This window comes from Geotrypetes seraphini, chromosome 11 (genome assembly GCF_902459505.1).
Source record: "Geotrypetes seraphini chromosome 11, aGeoSer1.1, whole genome shotgun sequence".
Lineage (NCBI taxonomy): Eukaryota > Metazoa > Chordata > Amphibia > Gymnophiona > Dermophiidae > Geotrypetes > Geotrypetes seraphini.
The window spans coordinates 136,632,570-136,646,300 of record NC_047094.1 but is presented as its reverse complement, the minus strand read 5'-3'; the positions used below and the strand labels follow the sequence as shown (position 1 = coordinate 136,646,300).

At 43.5% G+C, this 13,731-nt stretch overlaps 1 protein-coding gene across 3 annotated transcripts in view; it reads right to left on the bottom strand.

Moving 5' to 3' along the window:
- The window catches only part of GGT7 (gamma-glutamyltransferase 7), a 38,994-nt gene that overhangs the window by 20,072 nt on the left and 5,191 nt on the right, over positions 1-13,731 (bottom strand). The window contains exons 1-4 of one of the 3 annotated variants that reach the window (XM_033915147.1): positions 9,227-9,245; positions 8,656-8,882; positions 5,475-5,626; positions 2,373-2,490 (exon numbers count right to left, since the gene is read on the bottom strand). In XM_033915147.1, the coding sequence (XP_033771038.1) occupies positions 2,373-2,490; positions 5,475-5,626; positions 8,656-8,823 (438 nt within the window). In that variant the 5' untranslated portion in view covers positions 8,824-8,882; positions 9,227-9,245. The other 2 variants (XM_033915146.1, XM_033915145.1) reach the window with 2 other exon arrangements.

Sequence of the window (13,731 nt, the reverse complement as noted above, 5' to 3'; positions counted from 1 at the left end):
AGAGGTGGGTCACGGGCATTCCCAAAATTTAGGGGCAGTGTTCTAGAATAGGGTAATTCACCCACCTAACTGCCATCAGTTGGGCACCAGGATTTACACCAGGTTTCAGCAGGCGTTAAGTCTTTGGGCGCAGGAATCGGCACGAAGCGCTCTTAGGAAGGACATGCAAGCCAGAGCGCTCACCATCGATTCTTCTTGGACGCCATTTATAGAATTTCCCTGATTGGAAGGTCAGATGTGAACATAAGAACTGCCATACTGGGACAGACCTGAAGGTCCATCAAGCCCAATATCCTGTTCCCAACAGTGGTTAACCCTTTCCTGTCATATAGCGTATCATCCCTATTTATATTGAAGCGTGACACGGTTTACAATAAGATATAGATTAGCTGATCAACTAATCAAACTGTCCTTTGATCAGATAAGTTTTCAGTTGTTTACGAAATACTGTGGTAAGTCATTCGAAAGGGCAGTCGGCGTATAAGAGGCAGAACGCACGATCTGACCCTTAGCACAAGGCAATATTAGCTAGAATAATGAGGCCGACCTATGACAACTTCATCCTGATAAATCAGTGCCTCACAAACTTTGCAAAGCCGTATCGCCGCGGCTCGAGGGCACCCAGAAGTGCATGGACGTTGACGCGATGATGTCATGCATAGGGGTGATGCCATCATGTTGACGTCCGTGCGCGTGCGAAGGCCCCTCCAGACGGGGACCTGAGCCGCCAGTGAGGGGTGCTGGAAGGGAAGAGGCGCAGACAGAAGGAGAGGCGCTGGCTCCAGTTGACTGCCTACAGGATATGCCTCTTGCCGCGTCCTGTAGTCAGTCAGCTGCCGTCGGCGCACCTGGAATCTCGGGCGATACACATGAAATATCAAAGGTACCATCTGATGATGGAATTGACCAGACTTAAGCTTATAGACAATACAAGCACACATAAACTTCGCTCTGTATTATAACGGCAGCCAATGTAGTGTTTTTAGCAAAGGAGCAATATGCTCATATCTAGTTTTATATTAACTATCACTCTCATGGTGTGGGTTTGGGATGGGATGGGGGTTTGGGCTTTGGAGTGGGTGGGGATTGGGGGGATTCTTTGGTTGGGGTGAAAATGTGTTTGATGGTACGTTTGGTGTTCGCGACCTTGTTGTATTGTCGTGCTGTATTGTGTATTTACTGATGGTGTGCCAATAAAACATGATTTATACTATATTAACTATCACTTTAATAGTTGCAATTTGTAACAGCTGTAATCTTTTTAAATTAGTTTTGCTAACTCCATAATAAATTGAGTTGCAATAATCCAGTTGAGCTAATATAACCAAGGGGACAAGAGCAGTGAAATGACTTTAATAAACTAGTCTCCGTAAGCTCATAAACGACTTCCTGAGAAGATTGTAAACCCTTTGGGAACAGGGAACGCTCTACTGGACTGGAATGTAACATGCCTTCAGCTACCAATGACAAGGCCGGAGCCATCCCTAATAATAACACCCTAAGCGCGCATGCGCACTCCTACCTCCGTGGTCTCTGCCTCCGTGATCCGTAGCTCCGTGGCAGAGTAGGCAGAGATATAGGAGCGGCGCGTGCGCGGGTGGCGGTTTACAGAGATTTCCTACACTTCCTACAGCTGAGCCAGCGGCGATTTCTGTGCGCCGGTTGCCCTTTGCACTCTGAACAACAAAAAAAAAAGGTACTTGGGAGAAGGGCCATGATAAAAAGACAGGCAGGAGGCATGGAGACAGACAGACAGACAGACAGAAATAAAGACTCGCACACAGATAGACAGGTAGGTGGGAGAAGGGGCACGAGAAACAGACAGAAAAAAAGACAGACAGCGGCCAAGGAGAGAGGCAGAAATAAAGACACACACACAGAAAGACAGGTAGGTGGGAGAAGGGGCACGAGAAACAGACAGACAGCGGCCAAGGAGAGAGAGAGAGACAGAAAGAAAGAAAGACAGACAGCGGCCAAGGAGAGAGAGAGACAGAAAAAAAGACAGACAGACAGACATCGGCGAAGGAGAGAGAGAGACAGAAAGAAAGAAAGACAGACAGACAGACACATCTATTCTAACACCCGTTAATGTAACGGGCTTATATACTAGTGAATTTATAAATAAACAGCCCTCCCAACCCATCCCTCCCAGTACCCTCAACATTCATAAAATTAATTTATTAAAACTGTCATATATTTCACAAAGAAAATTGTTCCTTTTCCTCTCCTGCTCCTCCTAACCTTCAAATCAAGATACCGTAATAATCATTCCTTCTTAACTATGGCCAGTAAAAGAGAAAAAAGGAAAGGAGTCAGACTAACAACTGAGAACAAATGCAATTATAACACAGAGAGAGGTTAGTTTCTCTGACCTGGGCCTCCCAGTCCCTTTTCAGGCTGTCCTCCAGGATTCCAGAGGGCGCTGTCTCACGGAAATCTATTACGTCACTCTCATTGGTCCTGATGTTGTGGATCAGCATGACTCCGCCTCTGTGGATGAAAAAATAAGTGGTCTGTGGCTTGATCTTCTACTCCAAAGTGGTTATAATATAGATGACTCTCAAAACTGTGCAATGACCCAGGAACAAGTGTTTAAATATACAGTTTATTAACCACAAACAGCACTAAATGGCCAAAGGCAATTGTATAAACAGTACAAAATCCTCTTATAAAGCAGATCAGCACCAGAAAAGAGAACAATATGTGGAATTTTAATGGCAGCGCATCAATCACTCCAGGAGCCTAACACAAGCCCTTTGGCAGACCTGAAATGTGGGCGGGATTGGACTCTCTCTCTGTGTTGGCCTAATGGGCTTGATATTCGACAGATTGGATGGGAATGGAAATGGAAGGAAATCGATATACTATGCTATATTGCAGTGTATCGCAAACCGTGTGCTGCCTGAGATTTCAGGTGTGCCGTGACACACTGGGGAGGAGGCGAGGCGCCAGCCTTCTGCCTACACGAGGTGCCTCTCATGGCAATCAGCTGGCACCAGCATCTCTCCTTCTCTCCAGCCCTCTTCCCTGTTGGCACCCTCTCTAGCGTCTCACGGAGGGCCTTCAAGCATTGACGTGATGACATCACACATGCATGTGACATCATCACGGCGACATCCGTGCACTTCCAGATGCCTCGAGCCACAGCCACTATGTTTAGTGTGCCACAGCTCAACAAAGTTTGCGGGACACTGCTATATTGTCTAGCCAGAACGCAGGAGGGCTGGGTCTGTGTCCCTGTATTATTCACAGTACATAAGAGGAAGGAAAATAGGCATGGAGTACTGGGATTGGATTTGTTTGGCATTCTCATTTTCGGCTTAAGATTGCTGTTTGCATTACCACCACCTCAGGAACAATGAGAATAATAAGATGATCACCTTACATACATAGCTTTGCCCAAGCCTAGTTTTTCAAGTCTTGATTGCATTTTCTCCTGTAGACAAAGGAAGCTTACAAATCTAGGGCGTGTGCAGGGAAGAGGCAGAGTGATACGATGGACAGCCCAGATGCCATGACTATAGGCTTTGCTCTGTTTGATAACAGGGAGGCCTAGAGCAGGAAGAAACAGCCCTCCAGACAACATCTCAGCCATTGGTTTTGCCAGCAAGGGAAGACTGTTCTGTGATTTTCATTACGTCCTGAATAAAGGGTGTTTTTGTTCTTCTTGTTCAGGCCTTTCAGAGACTAAGGACTTGAACAGTCGCCCAGGCTATGACAAGTGACTTACTGCACCCCCAACTCCCTGCGTCAAGTGGAACATTTAGACAGGATGCAAGATGAAAACCGCTAACTGCAACCCAGTAAAAAGAACTGGCATTTTGTATGCCAAGAATATAAGGAAGAGAAGCGATTAGACTAATCTAATTTAGTGCATGACTAGAGACCAGGTGGAGATATATAGCGGACAGAAATATATATACATTTTTTTTACTACCTTTGCCAAACAGGTAGTACGTCAGTGCTCCAAGGTGGTAATTAAGTAACAATGTAGTTTTGAAGACTGAACTGCAGGAGGTGCACCAAGTTGTTTACTGTCCACAGTTTTCCTTTGCTCTGGCAAAAGTTGACTTTTAGGCACTTGAGCCAAGCCTGCCCTAGTCATTTCGTGGTTGGCTTTTGGGCCCTTGAGCCATCCCTGCCCTAGTCATTTCGTAGTTGGCTTTTGGGCCCTTGAGCCATCCCTGCCCTAGTCATTTCATCGTTGGTTTTTGGGCCCTTGAGCCATCCCTGCCCTAGTCATTTCGTAGTTGGCTTTTGGGCCCTTGAGCCATCCCTGCCCTAGTCATTTCGTAGTTGGCTTTTGGGCCCTTGAGCCATCCCTGCCCTAGTCATTTCGTAGATGGCTTTTGCGCCCTTGAGCCATCCCTGCCCTAGTCATTTCATAGTTGGCTTTTGGGCCCTTGAGCCATCCCTGCCCTAGTCATTTCGTAGATGGCTTTTGGGCCCTTGAGTCATCCCTGCCCTAGTCATTTCGTAGTTGGCTTTTACGCCCTTGAGCCATCCCTGCCCTAGTCATTTCATAGTTGGCTTTTGGGCCCTTGAGCCATCCCTGCCCTAGTCATTTCGTAGATGGCTTTTGGGCCCTTGAGCCATCCCTGCCCTAGTCATTTCGTAGTTGGCTTTTGGGCCCTTGAGCCATCCCTGCCCTAGTCATTTCGTAGATGGCTTTTGCGCCCTTGAGCCATCCCTGCCCTAGTCATTTCATAGTTGGCTTTTGGGCCCTTGAGCCATCCCTGCCCTAGTCATTTCGTAGTTGGCTTTTGGGCCCTTGAGCCATCCCTGCCCTAATCATTTCGTAGTTGGCTTTTGCGCCCTTGAGCCATCCTTGCCCTAGTCATTTCATGGTTGGCTTTTGGGCCCTTGAGCCATCCCTGCCCTAGTCATTTCGTAGTTGGCTTTTGGGCCCTTGAGCCATCCCTGCCCTAGTCATTTCATAGTTGGCTTTTGGGCCCTTGAGCCATCCCTGCCTTAGTCATTTCATAGTATCTCATAACTTGAAATCGCACCATTTCAGGAGATGTAAAAAAAGTATCAATTCTCCGATCAAAGCAAATTGTGTAAATTATTGACGCTAATCCTGCAAAAGAGAATCATAGCCGGTTGCCGATTGATGAAAACTTTATTCCATTTTGGCGGAAAATTCACATAGGCCACATTTTCTCTCTAACTGGAATTTAGACCTTGGCAAGTACAGATACACTACTAACCTGACACATTATTTTGATCTGAAGATAGTGGAAGGGATGATGAACTTGACTCTAACCAGATTATAGCCGTAGAGAAAACCCAGGACAAGAAGATGTGCTAAGATGTGGGCAATAAGCAACCAGACTGAGGTAGTCTCCTTGACTGAAGGCAGACTTCAAGTTCAGCCCCACTATCCTCAGATTGAAAAATAGGCTGCAATACTGCATGTTGACCAGCAGGGGACAGTAAATGTGTTTCTTCATAATACTGCTCTCTCTACTTACCCTCCGATGCCTGATGTGTGAGGATTCACAATACCTAAGCAAAGGGCTGTTACAATTGCTGCATCCACAGAGGAGCCCTTTTGGCTGAGCACGTCAATACCGAGTCTGGTACAATGTAAAGACTCTGTGACTACCACACCTTGATGGAAGACCTAGGAGATAAAATGTTGAACGTAAATTAAAAATAGCCCTGTAGTTGAGAATAGAGAATGACACAGTGACAGAATTCATCAACATTCCCGTCCCCACGAATAACTGTGGGAAACCATCCCATGTCATTTTTTAGTGTCTATCTCAACCTCAGTCCTTCTACACCAGCAATCTTCAATGCAAGGCTTGAGGGTCAGTGGCTGGAAACCATCCCATGTCTTTCTTCAGTGTCTCTCTCAACCTCAGTCCTTCTACACCAGCATTCTTCAATGCAAGGCTTGAGGGTCAGTGGCTGGAAACCATCCCGTGTCATTTTTTAGTGTCTCTCTCAACCTCAGTCCTTCTACACCAGCATTCTTCAATGCAAGGCTTGAGGGTCAGTGGCTGGAAACCATCCCGTGTCATTCTTCAGTGTCTCTCTCATCCTCAGTCCTTCTACACCAGCATTCTTCAATCCAAGGCTTGAGGGTCAGTGGCTGGGCCCATTCATACTCTGATTCTTATGTGAGCCAAGTATAGGATAATGAACCCATTGTGACATCACTGATGAGGTTGGCTCTTAGGCATTGGTGAAATGAGGCTTTATGACATCAGAATCTCAGCTCTGGAATGTTGCTACTCTTTGGGTTTCTGGCAAGTACTTGTGACCTGAATTGGCCATTGATGGAAACGGCTTGATGGACCTTTGGTCTTTATCAGTATGGACTTTTGGTATGCCACAGTCTTATGTTCTAACCATCCCATGTCATTCTTTAGTGTCTATCTCAACCTCAGTCTTTCTACATCACATTCTTCAATGCAAGGCTTGAGGGTCAGTGGCTGGGCCCATTCATGCTCTGATTCTTCCCTCTCTCCTTAAAGAATGACATGGGGATGGTTTACCACAGTTATCCACGGGGATGAGAACGGTGATGAATTCTGTCATCATGGCATTCTCTAGTTGAGAAGCATAAAGGACAGACATCGTCTTATAAACGGCTATTGGGACTCCAAAGTAAACAAAATTAATTATGGTGCAGTAATTGTCTTTTACTGTATTACTGAACTGTAAATATTCAAAAAGATATTGAAAACAAGAAAAGCTACCTACACTAGACCAATGAAAAGATAAAAATCAGCAGTTTAATCAAATAATGAAGGATTCTTAGTTACCAACATGCAAATAAAATTTGTTTTGACACGTTCAGTTTTCTCATTAGCTAATGTCATCCTGTTTGGTTTCTCCAGAACAATCTTTCTATGGTTTGATGAATAATCCAACGTCACTAGAAACCTTTTTCAGTCTATTAAAATGTCTTCGTTTTCACTGCCTTTGGAATGCACAAGTAAAGGCTCCTAGAACCTATCTATAGAACTTCAAAATATCACGGTGTTTTCATACAGGACCCCCGTAGGTGCCATGACCGAAACCACGTCTCTCAGAGATCCCTATGGAATTCAGAATGCCACTCTACATTTCTAGAAACCAGCTCTGGGACATAACAATGACCTCACAATGGCTCTTATTGAGAAAAAAAAATCTTCTACCAAAATAGGGAAGAAAGTACTATCAATTATGCCCAGATATAGGTAAAGGCCATGCATTTGATATCCCGCCTTTCTCTGATAAAACATATGCACGTGACTAGAATAATAGCATATATGTGCACAGAAATATGCATAACTCCAAAAATCCGCCTAAGTGATGTTGTAAATATGCACAGATCTTGCATAGCACATGCAATATGACATCTAAATCCGATCTAACCATCCAAAAATCCAGTAGAGAAAATGACCATTTTCAAACCTGATGAAAAAGAGAAGAACGCCTCGCCTTGAGGGAACAGCAGAACAACAAGAAAGGCAAGGGGAGGAGTCCTTTTCAGCCAAAGCAATCTTTGTTCAAGAGCGTTCTTGCCTTTCTTCATTTTCAAACCTAGTCATTTTGGCCACCTTCATGGCACTTATTCATTAATGAAACACGCCTATCCTTAAACGTCCAAGTTTTGACCTGGACGTTTTCTGCAATATTCTATTTCAAATCATAAGGCCACCCTAATCTCCCCCCCCCAACATGCGCCCTTGAGATTCAGATGCACTTCAGATAAATAGCATGGAAAGCCGTTCAAAAAATGTGTTTCGAAAATGGCAATTTGGACGTTTTAGCAAACAAAAAGTCCAAATGCCATTTTTTTCTCTTTTGAAAATGAGCCCCATAGTAACTTAAGGCATACTGTAAATGATGCCCATATCTCTGCCTATGCTTCAGCTACACCAGTTCTTGGGCAGGCCTCCAGTAAGTGCTCAAGCCTATGAAAACATGCACATATATGAATTTATACCTGGGTATTCCAGTATTCTATAAGGGAAATTTAGACTCCTGCTTTTCTTTATAGAATAGTCTCCAATCAAACACCGTCTAGGGCCTACATATAGATCTTCCAGTGTTTTGCTGACTTTCTGTGGCTGTGACCTTTGGAGGCACAGGCTGATGGACATTTCCATGGAGAGTCACCCAAGTCATAACCCCAAATGCAGGTTTGGTGACCCCATTTGAGGTTGCAACCTACTGTTTAGGAAGCCCTGATCTTAGAACCGTACCTTCTATCTCATCGGTATATCAAATTTTTAAATAAACCTGAAACCTACTATGCAACCTACCAACTCAAGTCTACTAAATACCTCTGTGCTACTCAAAAATGGAACAATTCCTATCTCTCTATAGATCTGTACCTTCTCCCATGTCTATTCCCATAATTTCAATTGTAAATTGCCTTATATCCTTTGGACATAGAGTGACTCAGAAATTCCAGATTAGATTAGATTAGAACTGGAAACCAAGACCTCTTTGTATCTGTCTACAAGCCTCAAATTAGCCAAGAAGCCAAGGCATCCCATGATCTGGCAAAGGATCACATGTGGCCACGACCACCCAACATCTGCCTTATAAACTCCGCTCCAGGAAGCAGCAGACACTGGAAGAAAGTCATGTTTTATTGGCTCTGGAAACAATGTATCTTTCTATAATAAATACAAATCGAGCAGTTCTTACCTGTGGGTCCCCAAAATATATCTGCATAATCAGAGCTATCGTGACTCCGGTGGCAAAGGTGAAACACGCAGTGATGATGACGGTGAGGCCGTCTTGACGACAGCTGCAGTCACCCGTGAAAGGATCCTTGGTGGTCTCCCGCAACGGCGACACATCCTGACTCCCCATCTCTGATGAGGATGACGGCAAGCGCTGGAGACGAGCGGACTTCAAGAAGGAATCAGGATCTTCGCCCAGAAAAGAAGCAAATGAGAATGTTTTAGAGACCCAGCATGTGACGCTTTCTCTTCCAGAGACCTGCACTACGCAGTACAAGCGTTTCCCCCTGTACCAGTTCCAGAAAAAAGGGGTCTCACCACCACAGGAGCAGCAACTGCGGTCTAATCTGTTCTGCCAAAGTGTGCACTCTGCTATCCTACATCTGACTTTTCTTCATGCTCCCTATTTTAAAAAACATATCTTTATTGCCTTTATAGGAAGCCTGAGAAAGTGAGAATCTGTTTCCTCGGACTTCACAGTTCAGAAGGAAATTAGATCGTATCTGAAGTTTTGTTGAATATTAGCTCTTAACCTGTAATTTTGTCTTCTCAGTTTTCTGCTGGTTTATAATGACGCATTGTTGTTTTGGGAAGATGCTAGGTGATTGGCTAATTTCTTGCTTAATCACACTTGAAAATTCCTCCACCGGCTGAGTCTCTTGTTCCACTGAACCACCTGTTGACATGGCTTTGCTATTAATACTTCACATAATAAAGAATGCAGAATGGCTGCTCGTGAAATAGAGGTAATGAGATCACATGTCCCCTAAGGTGCGTGGGAGTCGGCTGTCCATGTTTCTGCCCTCAGGGCGGGTCGCCTGCAGCAGTGTTTCTCAACTCGGTCCTGGAGTACCCCCTTGCCAGTTAGGTTTTCAGGGTATCCACAATGAATATGCATCAACTTGATTTGCATACACTGCCTTTATTATAAGACATTTAAGTACATCACGGGACGTGTCGAGGTGGAAGATGATATTTTCTTTCTCAAAGGACCCTCAGCCACAAGAGGGCATCCGCTCAAACTCAGGGGAGGGAAATTTCATGGTGACGCCAGGAAGTACTTCTTCACGGAAAGAGTGATAGATCATTGGAACAAGCTTCCAGTGCAGGTGATTGAGGCCAGCAGCGTCCCAGACTTTAAGAATAAATGGGATACCTACGTGGGATCCCTACGAGGATGAAGATAAGGAATAGGGTCACTAGGGGGTAGGTCAGTGGAGTGGGCAGACTTGATGGGCTGTAGCCCTTTTCTGCCGTCATCTTTCTATGTTTCTATTCATTATGGATATCCTGGAAACCTAATTGGCAAGGGGTTATTCCAGGACCGAGTTGAGAAACACTGTCCTACAGGGCTCGTCTGCCTTGCGCAATTAAAAACCGCGAGGTTGCTGCATCACCTCTGACAGTTGGAACAAGGGCGCAGGTCTCCACTTGCCACCGAGGGACAGTGATCGTGCGTCAGGGAAAGCATTTCTGTAAAAGATCAGTTGCTTATAGAAATTCCTCTATTCACGAGTCAAAAGTTGAGAACATTTCATCTGAAGGATAAGGCGAAGAAAACGGCGGCGATGACCAAATCGAATGTATATAACAAGGCACTTTAGCAATGTGCTGCCCGCGAAACTGATCTGATGCGCATTAAGGAGGTCCTTTTATTGGCTATGTTCGCTGTTTGTTTTTTTGAAATTTGCATAGCCTTTATTTTTTAATTTAATTTTTGGGGAGGGGCGTGTCAGAGGTGGCGAATGGGGATGGAAGCACTATTCAGCCAGTTCACTGATACGAGCGGTGTGCTAATTCTTTTTAATTGCTCCATGCTAATGGCAAACAGCGTATGGTCAATAATTTGAATAACGGAAAATCAGTCATTTTACTGCTATGATAAAAATGGCCGTTAGCGTACAGAACAGAAGTGTGAGTTAAGGCCACTTTTTACCACAGCCTAGTAAAAGGGTCCCTTAATTAACATGCATCCGATAAATTCCACATGTTAAAAAGGCGAAAATGCAAGTTAAAAACTCAGGTGAAAGCTTGGCTTTTCTCTCAAGCCTTTAGGCCAAGGGTGTCAAAGTCCCTCCTCGAGGGCCGCAATCCAGTCGGGTTTTCAGGATTTCTCCAATGAATATGCATTGAAAGCAGTGCATGCACATAGATTTCATGCATATTCATTGGGGAAATCCTGAAAACCCGACTGGATTGCGGCCCTCGAGGAGGGACTTTGACACCCCTGCTTTAGGCAATGGAACGGATTAAGCAGTTTACTCAAGCTTTTTCCCCTCTCTGGCTCACAATGTACCTGGGGCAGTGGAGGATTAGGTGACTTGCTTAGGGTCACAAGGAGCAGCACCTAGGATTTGAACCTAGAACCTCAGGGTGCTGAGGCCGGAGCTCTCCTCACTAGGATTAACACATTCTGTAGGAGAATTCCCTTATCCATTCCTACTCTAGGTGAGACCATTTTCATGTGCCTTTTGTGACTCCATGTGCAATTTTTCCTAAAGGGTGACTATCTTATCTGTTTGTGTTCCACTTCTGCTTAGACCCTATGAGGGGCATAATCAAAACTTTAAAATGTCCGAAAACCTGCCTAAGTTGGCACAGGGACGCCAACTGCCAATATCAAAACCGACTTTCTGGACATTCAGCAGCACTTCTAAGCTGCTGTGTGTCCAGGGCTCAAAGGGGCGACCTATCGAACACGCCCCCTCCACACTGTTTTAATGTGAATTGCGTTAAGATTTTAAGCGGCATAATGTTGGAATATTTTTACTGCTGAAATTGTCTATTGCCTATTGTTCGGCTTATTCTTGATGGGCATTTCCTTCAAAAAAATTCATAAAACCAGTCAGTATTAACACAGACATGTTAAAAGCTCAAACAATTAATGAAAAAGGGGTTAAATAAATACATTTTTTTAAAATGAACGGAACCATTTGGCCTATGAACATTTGTATAATTTGCCTCAATGCATTTAAAAGGCCTGGGCGGCCTTCATCCATAATGACATTTAAGATGCCCCCATCTAGGAAAAATGCAGAGGGTGGTTGGTGAAGAAACCCCTATGGATGTTATTTTGTTCCTTGCCCACGTAATAGGCAGGTTAAAAATAAATAAAAATACATTTTAAAAATCATTAAAAGGGGTAAGTTTCATGACTCCACATCATTCTCTTCTTGGTTGGGCTGAGAACCTCCTACTGTCTCAGTTCAAAGTCTCTTATTCTGTTATGTGCCTTGCTGTCTCTCTCTCTCGCTCTCTCTCTCTGTCTATCTGTCTTCAGGGAACAGGACTGATCCCAATTTTAGGAAGGGGACGCGTACTTTACATGCTAACCAGCCATATCTGCACATAAGTGACCTCTTATAAATAGTGACTGGAGAAAAAGTATCTCCCATGACATAATGGCCCGTATTTTGCCAGTGGTTGCGAACAAACACAGTATTATAAAATGCTATAATTTAAGTACTTGACAAATTCTGGCACGGAAAGATGTAAATGTCAGCGCCTGCCACTTACACTTGTATTTTACAAAGGGAAAAAGTACCCGTTCGTCTTTCTTAAAAAGGCTGGACACAGACACCTCCTTAAAAAATGACCCTCCATGTGTCCAAACCACAGCTGGGCATGCTTAGTCTTATTCATGTATAATGCTGCCATCTGGTGATCAAAGTGGAAAATGGCATCATTATTTCCTGTTTCCCAATAAATGTGTAATCTTTGTTTATTTTATATTTATCTGCCTTTAGCACAGTGGTCTCCAACTCAAACCCTTTGCAGGGCCACATTTTGGATTTGTAGGTACTTGGAGGGCCTCAGAAAAAAAAAACAGTTAATGTCTTATTAAAGAAATGACAATTTTGCATGAGGTAAAACTCTTCATAGTTTATAAATCTTTCCTTTTGGCTAAGACTTAATAATAATATTGTAATTTATAGCTACAGAGACAGATGATCAAGAAACTGTTTTATTTTACTTTTGTGATTATGATAAACATACTGAGGGCCTCAAAATAGGACCTGGTGGGCTGCAAGTTTGAGACCACTGCTCTAGCAATAATAGCTCAAGGCAAAATACAAATTCAACATATAACAGTCATATAAAGTGCAACAAACAATTTGATATCAGATTTCCTGGGCCGGAATAGCAGATAGTCACTTCCATTGCAGCTCTGTTCCTTTCTAAAACTACCCCAACAGAAAGTCGATGCATTTTCTATATGTCCCCTAAGAATCTGCTCATATGTATATATTTTATCTTTAGAGTACATGGGACTAACTTGTATTTGAAATTCCACTGGTTAAGAGCTTGATGTTAGCACATAGAGCGTTATTTGAAATACAACCTTGATATCTTTCAGACGGAGTATTATCCTGTGCTCCAAGACGATTATCGAGATCATTGAACCATAACAGAGTAGCTCTACCTCATATATCAAAGGCTCATCTTGCCTCAACTAGAAATTGTGCATTTTTCTATTGGGTTCCTATTTTATGGAATAGTTGACCTGTAGAATTGAGAAAGGAAGAATCTCTCCTAAATGTGAAAAGACATTTAAAGGCACATTATTTTCAATTGGCTTTCTGGCATTTTGACAGGATTTGAATTTAGTACTTCAATCGGCACTAATTAATTAATGATTTAGGGCCTCTTCTATCCAACTGCGCTAGCAGTTTTTAGCGCAGAGATCCGCGCTGAATGGCCCACGCTGCTCATGACGCTCATAGGAACTCTATGAGCGTCGGGAGCAGCGCGGGCCTTTCAGCGTGGCTTACCACGCTAAAACTGCTAGAACACTTTGATAGAAGAGGTCCTTCATTTTATTTTTTTCATTCTAGATTGTTATATTAAGTATTATGTATTAGAAATGTATTTTTTCTTTACTATTTAAATGGAGTTCTCTTCATTATTTTGATTGAATTATGTTGTCAACCATTTTGATCCTTTATGGCCAGTTAAGCAGTATATAAAGATTTTTAATAAACATCTATAAAATACTGAGTGGAGTGGAAAGGGTAGACTCTTTCCAAAAACACTAGGA